We start from the raw sequence: 14,909 nt of genomic DNA on the forward strand, positions 1-14,909 counted from the left end.
GTGCAGCACAGACTAGAACCCCCACACCCAATGGGGTGCACATAGTATCTACAGGAGCTAATGTTAAGGAAGGAAATCTCATCGTAACTCCTTTTTTCCCCTCTTTCTTTTCCAGTTGCAGCCATGCCAGCAAGCAACCAGGGCTGGCCCGAGGCCTTCGGGTTCAAGATAAGTGGGACCGGTCCGTGCTACATCCTCTGGGTGCAGGAGGGCAGCATCGCAGCAGCAGCAGGACTGCGGCCTGGTGACGAGGTGCTGGAGATCGAGGGGCAGCCTGTCTCCTCCTTGGGCTCTGAAGCACTGCTGGGGCTGGCCAGGCGCTGCGGCAACGTGCCCCCCAGCATTGGGGTGGTCTCCCGCCTGCAGCACGCTGACATCCCCCCTGGTCCCCAGGGATGCTATGGCTTTGAGCTGGCAAGCAGCAGCCCCCCACGAGTGGCCAGAGTCAGCCCGGAGTCACCTGCTGCTGCCTGCGGGATTGAGCCAGGGGATTACGTGCTGGAAGTCAATGGGATGCCGGTGATGCTGGCTGAGTCGGCAGCCGCCCTGGTGAGGTCCTGCCATGGGCAGTCCCTGCGGCTGGGGCTGCTGCGGCCACAGCACAGGGCCAGCACTCGGGACCCTGTCCCCAGCACTGATGCTGTGCACCAGGAGAGGAAAAAGAAAGCGCAGGAATTCAGTAAAAAGGTAAGACCAAGGCATGAGGTGAGTGTCTGGGGCTCTGGGAACCTCCTGCTCCCAGTGATCTGGAGATTCCTGCTTTCAGCCTTTGCAGTGTGCTGAGATGGGGGGATGCTCCTGGCTTCGTCACAAGGCTTGAGGTGCAGATTTTGGGCATTGGTGCCCTAGAGAAGGGTCTGATAATTACCTGTGTTTCAGTAACTCTTGATGGGTGCTGCAAAGAGCTTGCAGATCCTCTGGGGGATGATTCCAATTACTTACTCCTTTGCACTACAAGAGTGTGTGGAAACCCACAGGGGCAGATCCCTCTCTCCTCTATGCCTGAACATCCTTGCAAAGTTTGAGCATGTCATTCCACAGACGTTTTAGCTCTTATTTTGTTGCAGAAGGAAAGCATCAATGTGATTGCATCTTCATTGTGTCCCTGAAAGCATCCTAGTGGGTAGTTTGCCAAACACATCACCTCATGCTAATTATAAATTTGATCATGGTTGGGTTTTTAATCTTTCTAATTTCCATTTCAAAGTAGCCTTTTAAAATACTGTTATGAAAGTAACCAGGCTTGTGGCTTTTTTTGATCCCAAGTTAATAAAGAAACAAGACATTCATAAAGAGATTTGTAGGTATCAGCTGAATCCCCTCAGTCAGCTTCTACATTAAAGATGCACAAATACGCACTGAAGTTTGGATTCGTAAGGCAGAGCATGGCATGTGAAGCATATACCTGCTGATTACAGGAGATTAACAAGAGGATGAGAGGGTGTTCCACACTGCCTTCATCTCATGAAGTCACATTAAACCAAGTATATGTTTCCTGGATGATCACAGGAGAGCACTTTTGAAGTGAGCAAGCTGGTCACGACAGTGTGAGCTCCTGTCGTAGCACCTCTGCCACCTCCCCTCCCTTCCCCTCCCCGACAGCCCCAGCCAGAAGCAGGTTTGTGGAGCACATGTGCTGCTGGCTCCTGGGTGCTGGAGCGCAGCTCAGCTGACAAACGACTCTCTAAAGGGGGTTAATGGCATAGATGCTTTAAGTGGCTTCATCTCTTTACACGATACAGAAAATAATAAAACCCAGTGCGATGCTTTACACCCTCGTTTACCTGGGAGCTCGGCTATGGTAGGTGCTGCTCGTGCCAGTGCTGCAAGCACCTGGGTACTCCTGCGCACCCGCTGCAAGGCTGGAAGGTTGGAGGGTGCCAGTGGCTTGCATTTCATGCCTGCACTGCCTGCAGGTGACTTGCAAGCCTGAGGTACGGAGGCTTTTCCCACCCTCATTCATTTGGCAGAGCACCTGTTTGAATCGCACTCGCCTGGCAGGTGGAGCGGTGCTGTTAGTGGCAGCGGGGCCAGGGCTGGCATGGGGCCGTGCCAGCCGAGCCTCCCGGCAGCCTGGGGGCATCACTGGAAAGCGATGGAGGTGCTCACAATCTCAGTTCCAGGTCAACATCTCCTCTTGTCCCCTGCATGCTCAGGGACACACTGGGGACAGCACTGACACGAGGGGTGGCAGCAACCCCCCATTCCTGCCCACCAAACCCTGCGGTCTCAGCCCAGGCAAAAATTTAACAGCAGCATCCTGGGATTCAGCCCACCAGGAACACCATGGTCTTTGTCATTTTTCTGCTGGACCTTGGGACTGAAAAGCATGCAAATCTGCTCGGGGGACGCAGCTGCCCCAGATTCGGTAACCTTGAAACGCTGCTGCTGCCGGGAGCCCCTGCAGCATTTGCGTGGTGGCTGCGCAAACCCAGCAGCACCCAGAGGGTTGTGCTGGGGGTCACAACGCCAGTGCCAGCCCCCCCCAGGGACCTGCCAAGTGGAACAAGCACCTGGAGGAAAGAGCTTTTCTCCTTCCCTGAGCAAGGGCCTCTCCCAGCAAGTGCAGGGGGCTTGGCTGGGCGATGCCTGCCGGCTCCCTTGCAGTGCCACTGCAGGGGTGCACACATGCAGCCCTGCATGCACCTGCTGCGGAAGGGCACACTGGGAAAGGGCGAGGGGCTCCACTCCCCTCACTGCTGCTTCCCCCTCTGCTCGCAGAGTGGGAGGGAAGCAGTTAAACCTGCTGTCAGCAAAAAACCATCACCTTGCAGGAAAACCCAGTGCACGAAAGGACTGCAGGGTGGTCACAGGGGGTTTTCTGCATCCCACGCGTTTGCTGCATGTAGCCAGGCTGCATGCAAGGTACCAGCAACCCACTGCCCAGGACAAGGAACAGCATCCTGGCCTGGGAGGAAGCTAACAAGAGGGTCCCATGTGGGGCAATTGGCTCAATGGCAATTAGCTAATTACTCTGCTTGTCATGGCTGTCACAGGTGGAAAGGACAAGACAGTGGCTGGGAGCTGCTGATGCTGTTTCCAGGGCTGGGGTTCACATTCGTGCTCCCTTTACCCACTTCTCTGCAGCCTCCCAGAGTTAATGGCAGGATCAGGGTGTGATTAGAGGCTTAAATATCTCCAAAAGCCCATCATGATGTCCCCTGCCAGGTAGACTCCTGAGCGATCCACCAGGTCCCAGCCCAGACATGTCAGAACCTCTCCCGTGGGCCCACTTTTGACCCAGCAGAGTTTCGGGGTTTGGGATCACACTGCTGTTCCAGTGCAATGTTTAACACAGAGAACAGCAATACCAGGGATGTGTGTGAAACCCCAGTGGTGCAGCGTGATGAGCTGATGTCTGAAGTTTCTCTTTCCCCCCTACATGGGTTCCCTCCTTGTTGGCTGACCAAGTGCTGCAGTGAGATGGACATGTTTTCTGCACTGTCAGTACCTCCATATGCACGGTTAACTGCTCTGCTGCTCAGTGTCCCTTCCCTCTTCTTTTGGCTCCCATGTGGCAGGTGGACGACACCCTCAGTGACCAGCCAGAGGTCAAGGAGAAGGTGTTCACCATCCTGAAGCAGTACGCAGCAGAGAGGAAGGTGGAGTACTTGGCCTACGCCCTCTGCATGGTCCTCACCCAGGAGTCCCAGCAGGATCTGATTGATGACATCAGGTACTGGGTGCCAGTTACCTCCATGCTGCCATGCTGGTCATTGAACCACAGGCACCCACCTGCCCATGGGCGAGGGGTGGGCAGGGCTGAGCGGTGCAGGTCAGGAGGTTCCTGCAGGGAAGATGCCAGCCCGCTTTCCAAGGCGCAGCTGAGCTGGGCTTGGTGGGGTCTCAGCCCAGCATCCCCGTGCCCGCCAGCCTGCATGGCTGTCCTGCCCAGGGTGGGCTAGGGGCACCTGTACCTGCCCGCTGGCTGTCCCCATCCCTGCAGGGAGTGGTGGTCACTGGTCCTGTGGAGCCACTGCCTCTGCCTGCAGCACAGGACCTGGCTCCTGTTTCTGGCCATTGTTTCAAAGGGAGATGGGATTAACTGCAGAAAAGCTGGCGATTCTCCAAGAGCCTGGCCAGAAAATAAATCAAGCTCTGCAAGGCAAGAGCTGCTGGCAGGTGAGGGGTCGGCCAGGGCTGCCAGCAGCTCTGGCAGCCGGGGAGGCTGGGGGTGTCTCTCAGGACCACAGGCTGCCTCTAGGCCAGCACTGCCTGCAGTATCCTGGGATGCCGGGGCTGTGGTCCCACATCCTGGGACTCTCTGGCAAGGCTTCGCTTGGGCTCGGGGTCCCTGTCACCTCTTGAGCCACCGTGGGCTCAAGGTGCTGTGGGCGTGCAGCCAGTCCGCTGCTCTTCTTGCAGCATGGGCTGGCACTGCAGGATGGTGCTGGTGCTGGTGCATGGACACGTGGTGGGGATTACGGCCAGGCTGAGATGATGGCCATTAGGGAATCAGGTCTCCATCTGGCCCCGCTCCGGGCCCGGCTTTCCAATTCCTGCTTTAATCAGTGGAATTGCAAGATATTACAGTTACCATAACAACGTCCCTGTGCCGGGGTCCCTGCCGTGCCTGCCGTGAGCTGGCAGTGGGGAGGATGGGGAGATGGGTCGGTGGTCCTTGGCACGCAACATCTCCCTGCTCTGCCACGGCTGCACGCAGGCCACCCGGGGCTCCCCCGTACCTGAGTGGGGGTGGGCACAGTGCCCTGCAGAGCCAGGGTGCGGAGGGGACCGTCAGCCCCCCAGCAGCTGCCTTGTCCGAGTGCCCATGTCCAGGCCGTCTGGTCGCCCCCAAACATCGTGGAGGGACCTGACCTTCAAAGGGCTGGGGCTGGGGCCAGACAGCACCAAGCCTTGCCTGAGCTGTCACCCCACACTGGTCCCAATCAAAAAAAAAAAACCTCCTCACCACCCACAATTCAGGAGAAACCTTTTCTCCAGCAAGATCCATGGAAATGCCTCAAACACCTCAGAGACCTCCTTTGTCTTCCTCCCTGGGGAATGATATGGGATTATATCCTCCCCAGAGGGGATCTGAATAACTGTCCAAATTTTTTCTCTGGACCGAAGCCCCTCTGGGGGGGGGCAGAGCAGGTTCCCCCCCGGGTGTCCCCCTCCCAGTGACCCTGATGGCAGTAGAGGTGAGCGTGGCCAGCCCCGGTGTGGCTGTGCCCCCATGCACGGTACAGAGCTCGCCCCGTGCCCAGCCCCGCGGTGCTGTGGGGCAGAGCTGTGTTACAGACCCCCATAACTCGGTCAAACCCACGGCTGCCCCGTGCCCCAGTGTGAAAGGTTAACGCCAGGGCTGGGGCAAAAGGTGCCGTAAATCAGGCAGCTAATCTCAGTTTAATGGAAATGAAATATTTAGCTTAGGGAAAAAGATTTACCATCTAATCTTAATGAAATGAAGTCAAGAAAACAAAAAAAATAAGATGCTTTGGAGACCAGGTTTTCCAGCTGTGAGGGTGCTGGGGAGGCGGGGGCAGCTCTGTGTGAGCTGCCATGTGTGAGATGAGCTGCTTATCCCAGGGTCTCCAATCCGATGGGTTTGTGGCTGAGCAAGAGCTTTTAATGCTTTTAGTAACTGACTGAAAGGTGGTGAGCAGCTCCCGGGTACTCTGGATGTAGGGGGTGCTGTGAGTTCAGGTGGGAGGTTTCTGCATGGCTTGAGCTGGTTGGGTCTGTCGCTCACTGAGGACAGGGCTGGGGTCTGTGCCCCAAGCCAGCACCCCCAGACTGGGGAAGGGCTGTGTGGGTGATCCATGCAAGGTGGTGTCCAGCTGACCATCCTGGGGCTTGTCCCACGGGACCACCTCTGTGGGCAGATGGAGCCATGCAAGGACAGGCTTTGGACCACATAGGTACCCACCAGCCAGCCCGGGTGTCCCTGTGAGGCTGTGCCCAGCTCTCTGGGGGCTGTTTCCACCTGAGATGTGGGGGGGGTCCCACACACCTGCACACACAGCTCACCCATGCCTCCCGCCCTGCAAAGCTGCGAGGAGAGCCGCAGAGAGGAGCCCTCAGAGGGGTTGAGACGAGCCACTTCCATTCAGCGATGGTGGTGCCCATTGGCCAGGGAACGGGGATGGATGCCGGGGGCTGCCAGGGCAGCCCTGGGCCCCAGCAGGCTGGCCGAGCCCTGGCATGGGCTTGCTGGTGGTGGCCCACCATGGATGACCGCATGGTCCCTGCCATGCAGAGCCAGGCGGCTGGTACGTCCCCGCCTGCCACTGACCCTTTCGCTGGCTTGATTGGATCTTCCCTCTGCACCAGCTGTATTTATTTTCGGGCTGTTGCTGCTGCTGGCTGTCCTCCCTCCCCTGCCTGTTCCCTCCCCGGGCTCCCCTCGGGGTTTAATGTGCTCCCTGCAAAGTGCTGCGGTGCGACGTAACCCAAGTCCCCCCGACTCAGCACACAGATCAACGTGGGGCTGCAGACACCTCTCCTCCTCTTATCTGTCCCCGAGCTGGGCTTTTTCCAGTGTTGTGGGTTTGGGTTTTTTTTTCCTTTCTTTTTAGCTCAAATGGATTTCATCCCATTTGCCCAGAATTAAGCTCCTGCAGATTTTAATTTGCTGACATTTTCTTCATCCGTTTGGTTGTGGATATCAGGGATAATGCACGTGCTGCGCCGGTTCCTCCCTGCTCCCATCCCCTGCCCATATGGCTGGTGTGTGTAGTAAAAGTGCACAATTGTAGTTCTGCTCAAGAATGATGAAATACGGCAGCGAAGGGGAAAGATGAGCTGTCTCGGGTGAGTAACGAATGGACCTTTCCTGGGAGCTGAGGGGGCTGGGAGGGGAATGGGTTTAAACCAGCTTAATTCTCAAATCTAGCAACCCCTGGCACTGCAAAAACAAGATGTGCTAAAAGTTAATTAACTCTTAGCATCCGTATTGCATCGGAGCTGCTCTTGTCAGGGACTCAGCAGGCACCGCGGCTCTGCCGGGGAGAGGGAGATGTCTTATTTTGTGTTACTCCATCGCCTGCAGATGCCAAAGGCTGGGTCTAGTCCTGGGGGAGCTGTGGGTTTCTCTCCCCTGCTCCCCGCGGCTGCGGCCGTACCCAGCGTGTGTGCAGGGGCTGCGTGTGCCTCGCACCGGCGTGGGGAGGGGAGCGGGTTATTTTGGGCAGGTCGGGGTCCCAGGGGTGTGCGCCTCTTGGCACTGCTCTTATTTCTGAGCTGCTTTCAAACCAGGGCAGAGCTGCGATTCCAGCAGAGGACTGGCGCCGGCTCTGCACCCAAGTGCTCTGCAGCGCTGTCGCAATGGCAGCTGGTTTTTCCGCGGACTGTGGGGGCCAAAGTCGCCCTCTGATCCAAGTGGTACGGGGGGATCCTCACCTGCATTGCATAGGGGTTTAGCATTTGTACACCGCTGCGTACTGCTTGCCATCTCCCTTTGCACCGACCATTTCCCCAGTGCTGGCGGCAGCACCAGCAGTGCCAGTGTTGTACCAGCTCCCGGCAGTGGCATTTAGGTTTGAAATATCTGTTTGCAGTAGAATTGGGGAGCGATGGAAACACACATCCCCTCCTCCCCACTGACCTGCAGTGTTACAAAAGCTGGTGCATAAAACACCGGTATTGATGCTTACATGGCCATCGTCCCATTAACCTGGATTTGAATAGCAGGATGCGTGTGTGCTACAGAGCACATCCAGCCTCCCACCCTGGCCGCATGAATTTGTTGGATGATAACTCGCGGGCTGTTTAGACTGCTGTATGTTGTCGTGGTTCTCCTTTCAGTCGTGTTGTGCTTCACTCTGCTGCAGGGAGAATAGTTAGGGGTAGTTTGTTCCTTCACTGCTTTGGTTACCGTCTGTTTGCTTCCCCAACAGCCTCCGCTCATGGGGGAAAACCAAAGCTTGCAGCTGGAGCTGCTGGCCCACAGCGGTTGGGCCAAGGCGAGCGCTGCTCTGCTTGCAGTCACTTTTGATCCCCGACAAAGATAAAATCGCTGCCCATTGGGGGTTCCCATATTACAGGAGAAATTCCACCGAGTTCATTTTAATAATGCTCCAAACACAATCTATTTGTGTCAGCTTGTTTTTCATTGCAATGAAATAGCTTGGCATGTTCCTGTATTAAAATACTCCAGCCATCTGTGACTGTCTGGATAAGAATTTTCATTTTAGCCATCAGGATTTATATGTTAGGGATTCTACTAGTTCCCTGCTTGTCATCCCCCCTGTCAGGTATCTGCTCCTTCAAGACTGGGGGCAGCTTTCCGGCCCTCTTGGGTGCCAATGCAGCTCCCAGCATGGGTGGCCCCGCCGAACCCGCATCCCTCCAGCTGCTGCCTGCTGCAGCACACGGACAGTCCTCCTGCCGTGGTCCAGGCAGACCCGCTGTGAAACCCCACGAATGGCAGGACGATAATGGAGGAAAAGCAGCTCTTGTTTGCTTTTGTTTTAAAAAATCCCTAATCTGATAGCCCAGCATATGTTCAACTGCCCCCAAAAAAAAGGGAATTAGGGCAGCAGGAAAAAAACGTGCCACCAGTGAAAACAATTGGGAGCAGAGTTCTGTTTTTACTGGATGAGTTCAAATAGGTCATGACCAAAATGCCTTGGTGCAAAATCTTCTGTTAGGAGATTAATTTATTTTGACAAATCAAACTATGGCTGTAATGCAGATTATATCAGCCTGGCCCCCTTGTACCCCACCACTGAGTTGCAGCTTGTGTTTTACATGTTAAACAAAACAAGGAAAACTGCCTTAGTGCTGGTGTTCCCAGCAGAAGGCAGGCTGGGGCAGCGCCTCGGCTGAGGTTACTGCTCTCTGTGGTCCAAAAAGTGAGGGATGACACAAGTCCTCATGCCCCAGGGCTGGAATTGCGTGCTGGCATGGGGCATGGGGTGTACAGGAGCTTCTGATGGCCCCGTGTCTCCCTGGCACAGTGGCTGGCAGGGTCCCCACATGTGCCGCAGGAGGTCTGAGGGCCCCTCCATGAGGCTGGGGCTGCATCGAGCAGCTGTTTGCACCCACTGGCCTGGCCCCCATCCCCAATACCCGCCAGGCGATGCCAGGCAGGATGGAAGCTGCAGTAAAAGCCTTTCTGGGGGTTTCTTTGAAGGTCTCTATGTCCCTGGCAGCTGTGGAGCTGCCCATCTCTTCCAGAGGAAGGACAAAGCCACTGGCTTTTGGTGTCCAGTGTGGTTTGGACACAGGGACGCTGGGTTTGGGGGAGAGATGAGAGCATCCCAGGGCTGTGATGGGGTCACCTTCCCATCATCCCAGGGCCCTGGCTGTGATGGGGAAGGTGAACCCAGGCAGGCACGGGCTGCGGCACTACTCTGGGGAGGCTCTTACTGGCAGGTAATGCATCAATCCTTACTGGGGCCAGTGCAGGGATGTGTCACAAGAGGGTGACCCTCCCAAAAGCTGTCGTGCAGGGCTGGGGATTTTAGGCTGTCCCCAGGGACAAGTGGGGTGGTCGGGGAAGGGCTGTGAGGGGCTCCCGGCCCTGGTGCATGGCCACTGCACCCACCCATGTCCGAACTCTTGGGTAGAAAAACACCTTCATTCCTATTGCATGATAACAATGATCACATCTGCAAAACATCTGCAAAACATCTGCAGTCAGATGAGGGATTACAGAGCCTCTCTTTACTAGGGATAATGGGATAATAGCCCCTGTGAAAATCACAGGTGTGGGCTCACTGATGGGCTGGAGTGAGTCCCACTCCGTGCATGAGGGTTTGGAGGTGCCACATTCTGCTGTGGCTGTTGGCGCTGCTGGGGCTGGAGGCCAGCACAAGGCTGCTGACACCCCTACCCGTGTATGCACATAGGCTTGAGAAAAATCTGTACAGGTTCATAAGCAGAAGTCCTGTTATGTGGGTAAAACTGTACAAGAGTTTTCTGTCCTGAATGTGTGTGAATTTTAGCATTGCAGCACACTGTCGGGCAGAAGCGCATTTCCAGATTGGTAGCTGTTTGCACAGCACAGTTCAGGCATAATCCAAGTGTAGCTCCGTGTTTTAATCCACCCTGGGACGTGTTTTTCTACACAACCGACAGACTCAAGGTCAGGTCTTTGCTAGCTGTTTTGGGGCTCAACCATACGCTTTTCGTTTTTCCTTCCTTTGCTACCTGGAGATTGCGTCTGATGTTGGCAGCTCTGGAAAGCTTCACATCTTCTTCATCAAACGCGAGTGCTGTGTTTAAAGATGGCATTATTTAAATTAAAGATGATTTTTTATCTTCTATGCCCAGTGCAAAGCGCTGCTCTGTTACCCTGGGGGTAGATGATGCTCTGCAGCTCAGGTGGAGATTTGGGCCCGTGACTTTGGTCCTGGTCCTGGTCCTGGTCTGGCCCAGGCAGCTCCACCTGCATGCCCAGCAGCCACGCACCCGCTGCTGACGCCGTTTGCCTTTAAGGTTTCTCACCCATTACAGCAGCATGTAATTTAAACAGAAGCACTTTAGAAGTCAACTAATTAGCACCAGGGAGGCATCCCCCCGGAGTTCGGCGCGGAGCCGTGCCCTCCTTTCTGTTACGAGATCGTTCCAGCTGGAAATCACAGCGACTGCAGTTTTTAGGGAAGGCGAGAGGCTTCGTTGCTGCGAGCCAGGGCAGAGCCGGAGCAGGGAGGGCAGAGCAGGCGCTACAGCCCAATTGATCAAAAAGGAGACACTCGGTAGATGGTAATCCTCCGCCCGGGACTGCGAGCGTGGCAGGGAGGCGAGGGACAAGGCAGGCAGGGACTCAGCCCAGGTACAGCGTGCTGGTGAGCCGGCCCATCTGGCCACGGTCCCCGCACACGGCGGGGGTGCCAAGTGGCAGGGCGGCACCGGCTGGCGCGCGGTTTGGTTGTTGGATCTGGCCACGTCGTGGGCATGAGCCGAGGCTGAGACTCAGCTGCATGAGGATCTGAAGCATCTCCCTTTTGTTCCCACCACGCTCTGACAAATGGGAAAGGACCGGAGTTTCTCTCGGCATTTTCGGTACGTCTCTCTGCTCGCTCCTCCGCGTGGCGTGCATGGTGTTGGATGTGCTGCAAAAGCCTCGTGCCCCAGAGACATCCCTGCGATGTCTCTCCTGCCTCTCTGAGCTGCAGGGCCCCTGCCTCCCGGCACCGGTGCAGCCTTGCCACCAACCTGTGCCCACTGTGGCAGCGGCACGAGCTGTTGGGGGGAGTCGAGCAAAGCTTAGATGAAAAATTGGGGGGGGGGGGGGGGGCTGGGAAGAGGCGGGAAGAGCCCATCTGGGACTGCTTTGTCTCCATGACTATAGTCCAGCAAGGGGATGGGCAGTGAGGATGGGGGTTTTGGGGGTGCTGTGTGGTGCAGGGGGTGCAATGGAGCGAGGACTGGGGACCCCTCGCTCCCAGCCCTGGCTGAGCATGAGCTCTGAGCAAACTTGGGGCTGCTTTCACCTCCCTCTGCCAGGGCTGGAGCCGCCACCACTGCCCTGGTCAAGGGGACACCTCCTGCACTGGGGAGTCTCAGCATCCCAGGGTAGGACCGTCGGGGTGAGCTCAGTACCCATCGCAGGACGTGCACTCATGAAAGGAGGTTTTCCAGAGTGCTGGGCTGGCAGGGGAGGCAGCTGTCAGTGAGCACAGGCTGCAGAAATGGGACTGTCTGTCCAGAGGTGAGCTGCAAGTGACCCTTCTGGGAGTTTTACAAATAGTGAGTGTGACAAAAACCGAGATGCACTAAACATGTTCTGCTGAAGTGAGCCTCAGCGCAGGGAGCCGAGCGGCTGGGGATGGGCGCACTGGCAGATGGGCTCCTGCTGGGTGGGTTCGGGTGGGTTCCCACCCCGCGGCAGTGTGCCACCATCCCAGCCAGGCTGCTTCGGGGAGGGAGGGAAGGCGAAGAACCTTGCAGCCTCTGGGGCCTCTCTTGGCCTGGAAAACACACTAAATTCGCATTTGTGTGGTAGAGCAGAGTGAATCCTCACAAGGAGAGTGTGCTGACACCGCTGCAGAGGAGTGTTAGTGCACCAGGGCTTGGTGCACTGGGGCTGGGGAGTGAGTGCAGGGCTGCAGTGCCTAGGGCTGGGGATGCCTTTTCTGTCTCAGCTCCAGCAGGTTGGCCTGGAGCATCCGAGGAGGAGGAGGAGGAAGCTGAAGGCACAAGGTCAGTGCTGCACAGCTCCCAAGACCTCCCATGGGCACTTGCAGCCTGTGGGACTGCTGGACCAGGGGAGTCTGCCCCTGCTCCCAGCCTGATGTCTGCAAACAGGGTGGGCACATCCATGTTCTCTGTGCCCCAGTGGGATTTGCAGGGAGAGGGAAACCCCAGCTGGGTGCTGCTCCTGAGTGCTACGCTGATGTTGTCCCGTGGGATGGCAGGGCGCTGCAGAAATAGCTGTGGTTTCCCACTAAACACTAGGCACCGTGTGCCCCATACTGGTGCCAGTGCCACTGCCAGCTGAGGATGGGCTGAGGCACCAACGCTGCCCAGTGACACCCCCCATGGGTTCGGAGGCAGCACCCACTGAACTGCAGGGCATTGGGGAGCTCGGGGGATCCATCCCCCAGCAGCACTGTGGCACAGAGCCATCCTGGGCTCTCCAGGGCCATGCTGCAAATTCTCTCAAAGGGCTTTGGAGAAGGAAACTATTTTGCATGCTTTAATAGGATTATTTTTAACGGTCACTTAGCTCCTCTCCTTGCTAAGACACTGTTTTACTTCTAGAACTCAGTCAATTCATGGTGAAACCCTTAAGCATGTCCTTGTGCCTGGTTATTGAGCTAGCCATACTTTGCTCCTCAGCCCTGATGTTTGTCAGCCTGCAGGTGAAGTAGCAGTCAGTGCAAAGTGGGACAGCTCTGCTGGAACGAGCAGGGCCAGTTTAATTTGGCCAGCTTAAATGGGAGCATGCTTGTTTTGCCTGCCAGGAATCCGGACTTCTCCCCGGTGGGAGCCCAGCCCGGGGCAGAGGCGTGGGGTCCTGCCAGGACTTGCTGCTGCTGCTTCACTGCATCCTCCCTGCTCACAGGGCTGCGGCAGCCCGCGTTCCCGCAGGAGCCTGCTTACAGCTGGGTGAACTATTTATTAGCATGATTTCACTCTTTTCTAGTTGCTGCTTGTTCACAAATTGACTGTGAATTGTATCAATGTGTTACTTATTTTAAATTGTCACCAAATGCTTTGCATGAGCATATGCCAACCTCAGGATGGCTTGCGATCTGTCTGCTCCTACTCAGCGTGAGCATCAGCTCATATTTTGAGTTCTGCCTTTTGTTGGGGGGAAATAGAGATGTCCCGGTTCCAGTCAATTTGGGATTTGAAGTCTCCCCTTCCTTCCCCTCTGGTTTCACACAGGCTTTTGGGTTCCTTTGGTGAAGTTGCCCATGAGAAGGGGGAGACCCATGGGAGCCCCCTGCCAGCCCCAACCTCTCCAGCCACACTCGGTTAGCAGCCGGCTGTTATCACAGCCATGTCGTGCTGGCAGTGCAGCCCCTTGGAGCAGGTTGCTCTGGGTCCTCTGACACCAGCTACCAGTTTGGCCCAGTTACTGCTGCCCCAGGAGATGTGGTCCCCAGGCAGTTTGGAAGTGATGCTCGCATCCCTCCTCCGCTACAGGTGTGAGAGTTTGTGTTAATGTAGGGAGCGCGTTCTCATGCGCCATGAGGTGAAGAGCACTAATGAACCTCACAAGACAGTATTGTCTAATGAGCAAATGCAGCTGCAACTGGCAGCCCGGTAGGGGTGCAGGGAGGAGTTGCTATAGAAACACACGGAGATACCGGCTCCTCTAGAAGCCCCTAAATGTGCAGAAGGGAGGGTAGGAGTAGGTGAGCAGGGTGTCGGTGTCTCACTGTTGTGATGGCAGGAGGAAAAGGAAAAGAAGAAGTATCTCCCGGTGTTACTGGGGTGAACTTCTGGCCAAGGTGGGAGCAGTGCAGACGCTTCCTCCCAGGATCCCACCTTGTGCTCTCTGTGCATCCCCTGAGGGTCCCAGGCATCCTTGTTTAGGGCACAAAGGCCACTTGGGTGCTGGCAGAGCAGGCAGAGGGGAGGTGACCTGAAACAGAGCAAGTTCCTAGTGATGTCCCCTCGTCTGCACTGTCACTGTGTCTGTCCTCACCCCCCCCAGGACCAGCGTCTTCCAGGGGGTTCAAGGCTTCTGCCTGGCCATGGCAGGAGCTGGAGGGTGGCAATAGCTAAGGCTGGAGCCCAGGAGAGCAGAGTCCAGGGCTCCTAGCAGAGGGGTTGGGGCAGGAGGTGGGGAGCAACATTTTGGGTGTCCCAAAGGAAGAAGCGGGCCTGGAGGAGGCCATTCAGCACCAGCATAACGGGGGGCACTTGCACATTGAGAGCCAATTAACTTGGGACTCAAGCTGAACCTTATAATAGTACCGGGACCAGCAGCTGAAGGGGTGTGGGACAGGTTGCGCATGGAGGAACTGAGCTGTTTGAATCCATCCATCTCTGCAAGCACTGTGGAGAGGTCTACATCCTCATCCTGATGGAGCTGGGATGGGGCAAGAGATGTAGCCAGTGTCCCTGGTGTCCCCAGCCCTGGCATTTGCAGCTCTGGGAGGACTGAGGCCAAGAGTGCACAAGGAGCTAGGGCTGCTCTGATCTTTCCTTTCCCAGGTATGGCTGGATCTGGAGCTCTGGGCCACAGCTTCCTTGGCCCTGCTCCTCACTCTCCTCCCTTGTCTCATTTTCCCAGGATTTTCATCCCCAAGAAGCACCGGCAGCGGTTTGATGAGGTGGTGTCGCAGAGCCTGATCAGCAAGCTCTGCCGCTCCAAGAGTGAGCATCACAGCAATCGGCTACGGCGCAGCCGGAGCGAGGACCACCAGGAGCGGCTCCTTGTCTCCACCCGCGCCAGCTCCGTGCCCCGCAGCCACGAGGAGGTCAGCAAGAGCCTGCGGAAGACCGCTTCGTTCATCACCAGCAATGTGGCCTCAGGGGCTGCCCGCAGGTAACACCTGTCC

At 56.5% G+C, this 14,909-nt stretch overlaps 1 protein-coding gene across 1 annotated transcript in view; it reads left to right on the forward strand.

The window, feature by feature from the left end:
- Positions 1 to 14,909, forward strand: part of LOC121085988 (delphilin-like) — a 46,747-nt gene that overhangs the window by 2,362 nt on the left and 29,476 nt on the right. Inside the window, 3 exon segments of the mRNA XM_040589054.1 lie at positions 116 to 687; positions 3,522 to 3,676; positions 14,642 to 14,896. Coding sequence (XP_040444988.1) covers positions 116 to 687; positions 3,522 to 3,676; positions 14,642 to 14,896 — 982 coding nt within the window.

The sequence above is a fragment of the Falco naumanni genome, chromosome 4 (genome assembly GCF_017639655.2).
Source record: "Falco naumanni isolate bFalNau1 chromosome 4, bFalNau1.pat, whole genome shotgun sequence".
Lineage (NCBI taxonomy): Eukaryota > Metazoa > Chordata > Aves > Falconiformes > Falconidae > Falco > Falco naumanni.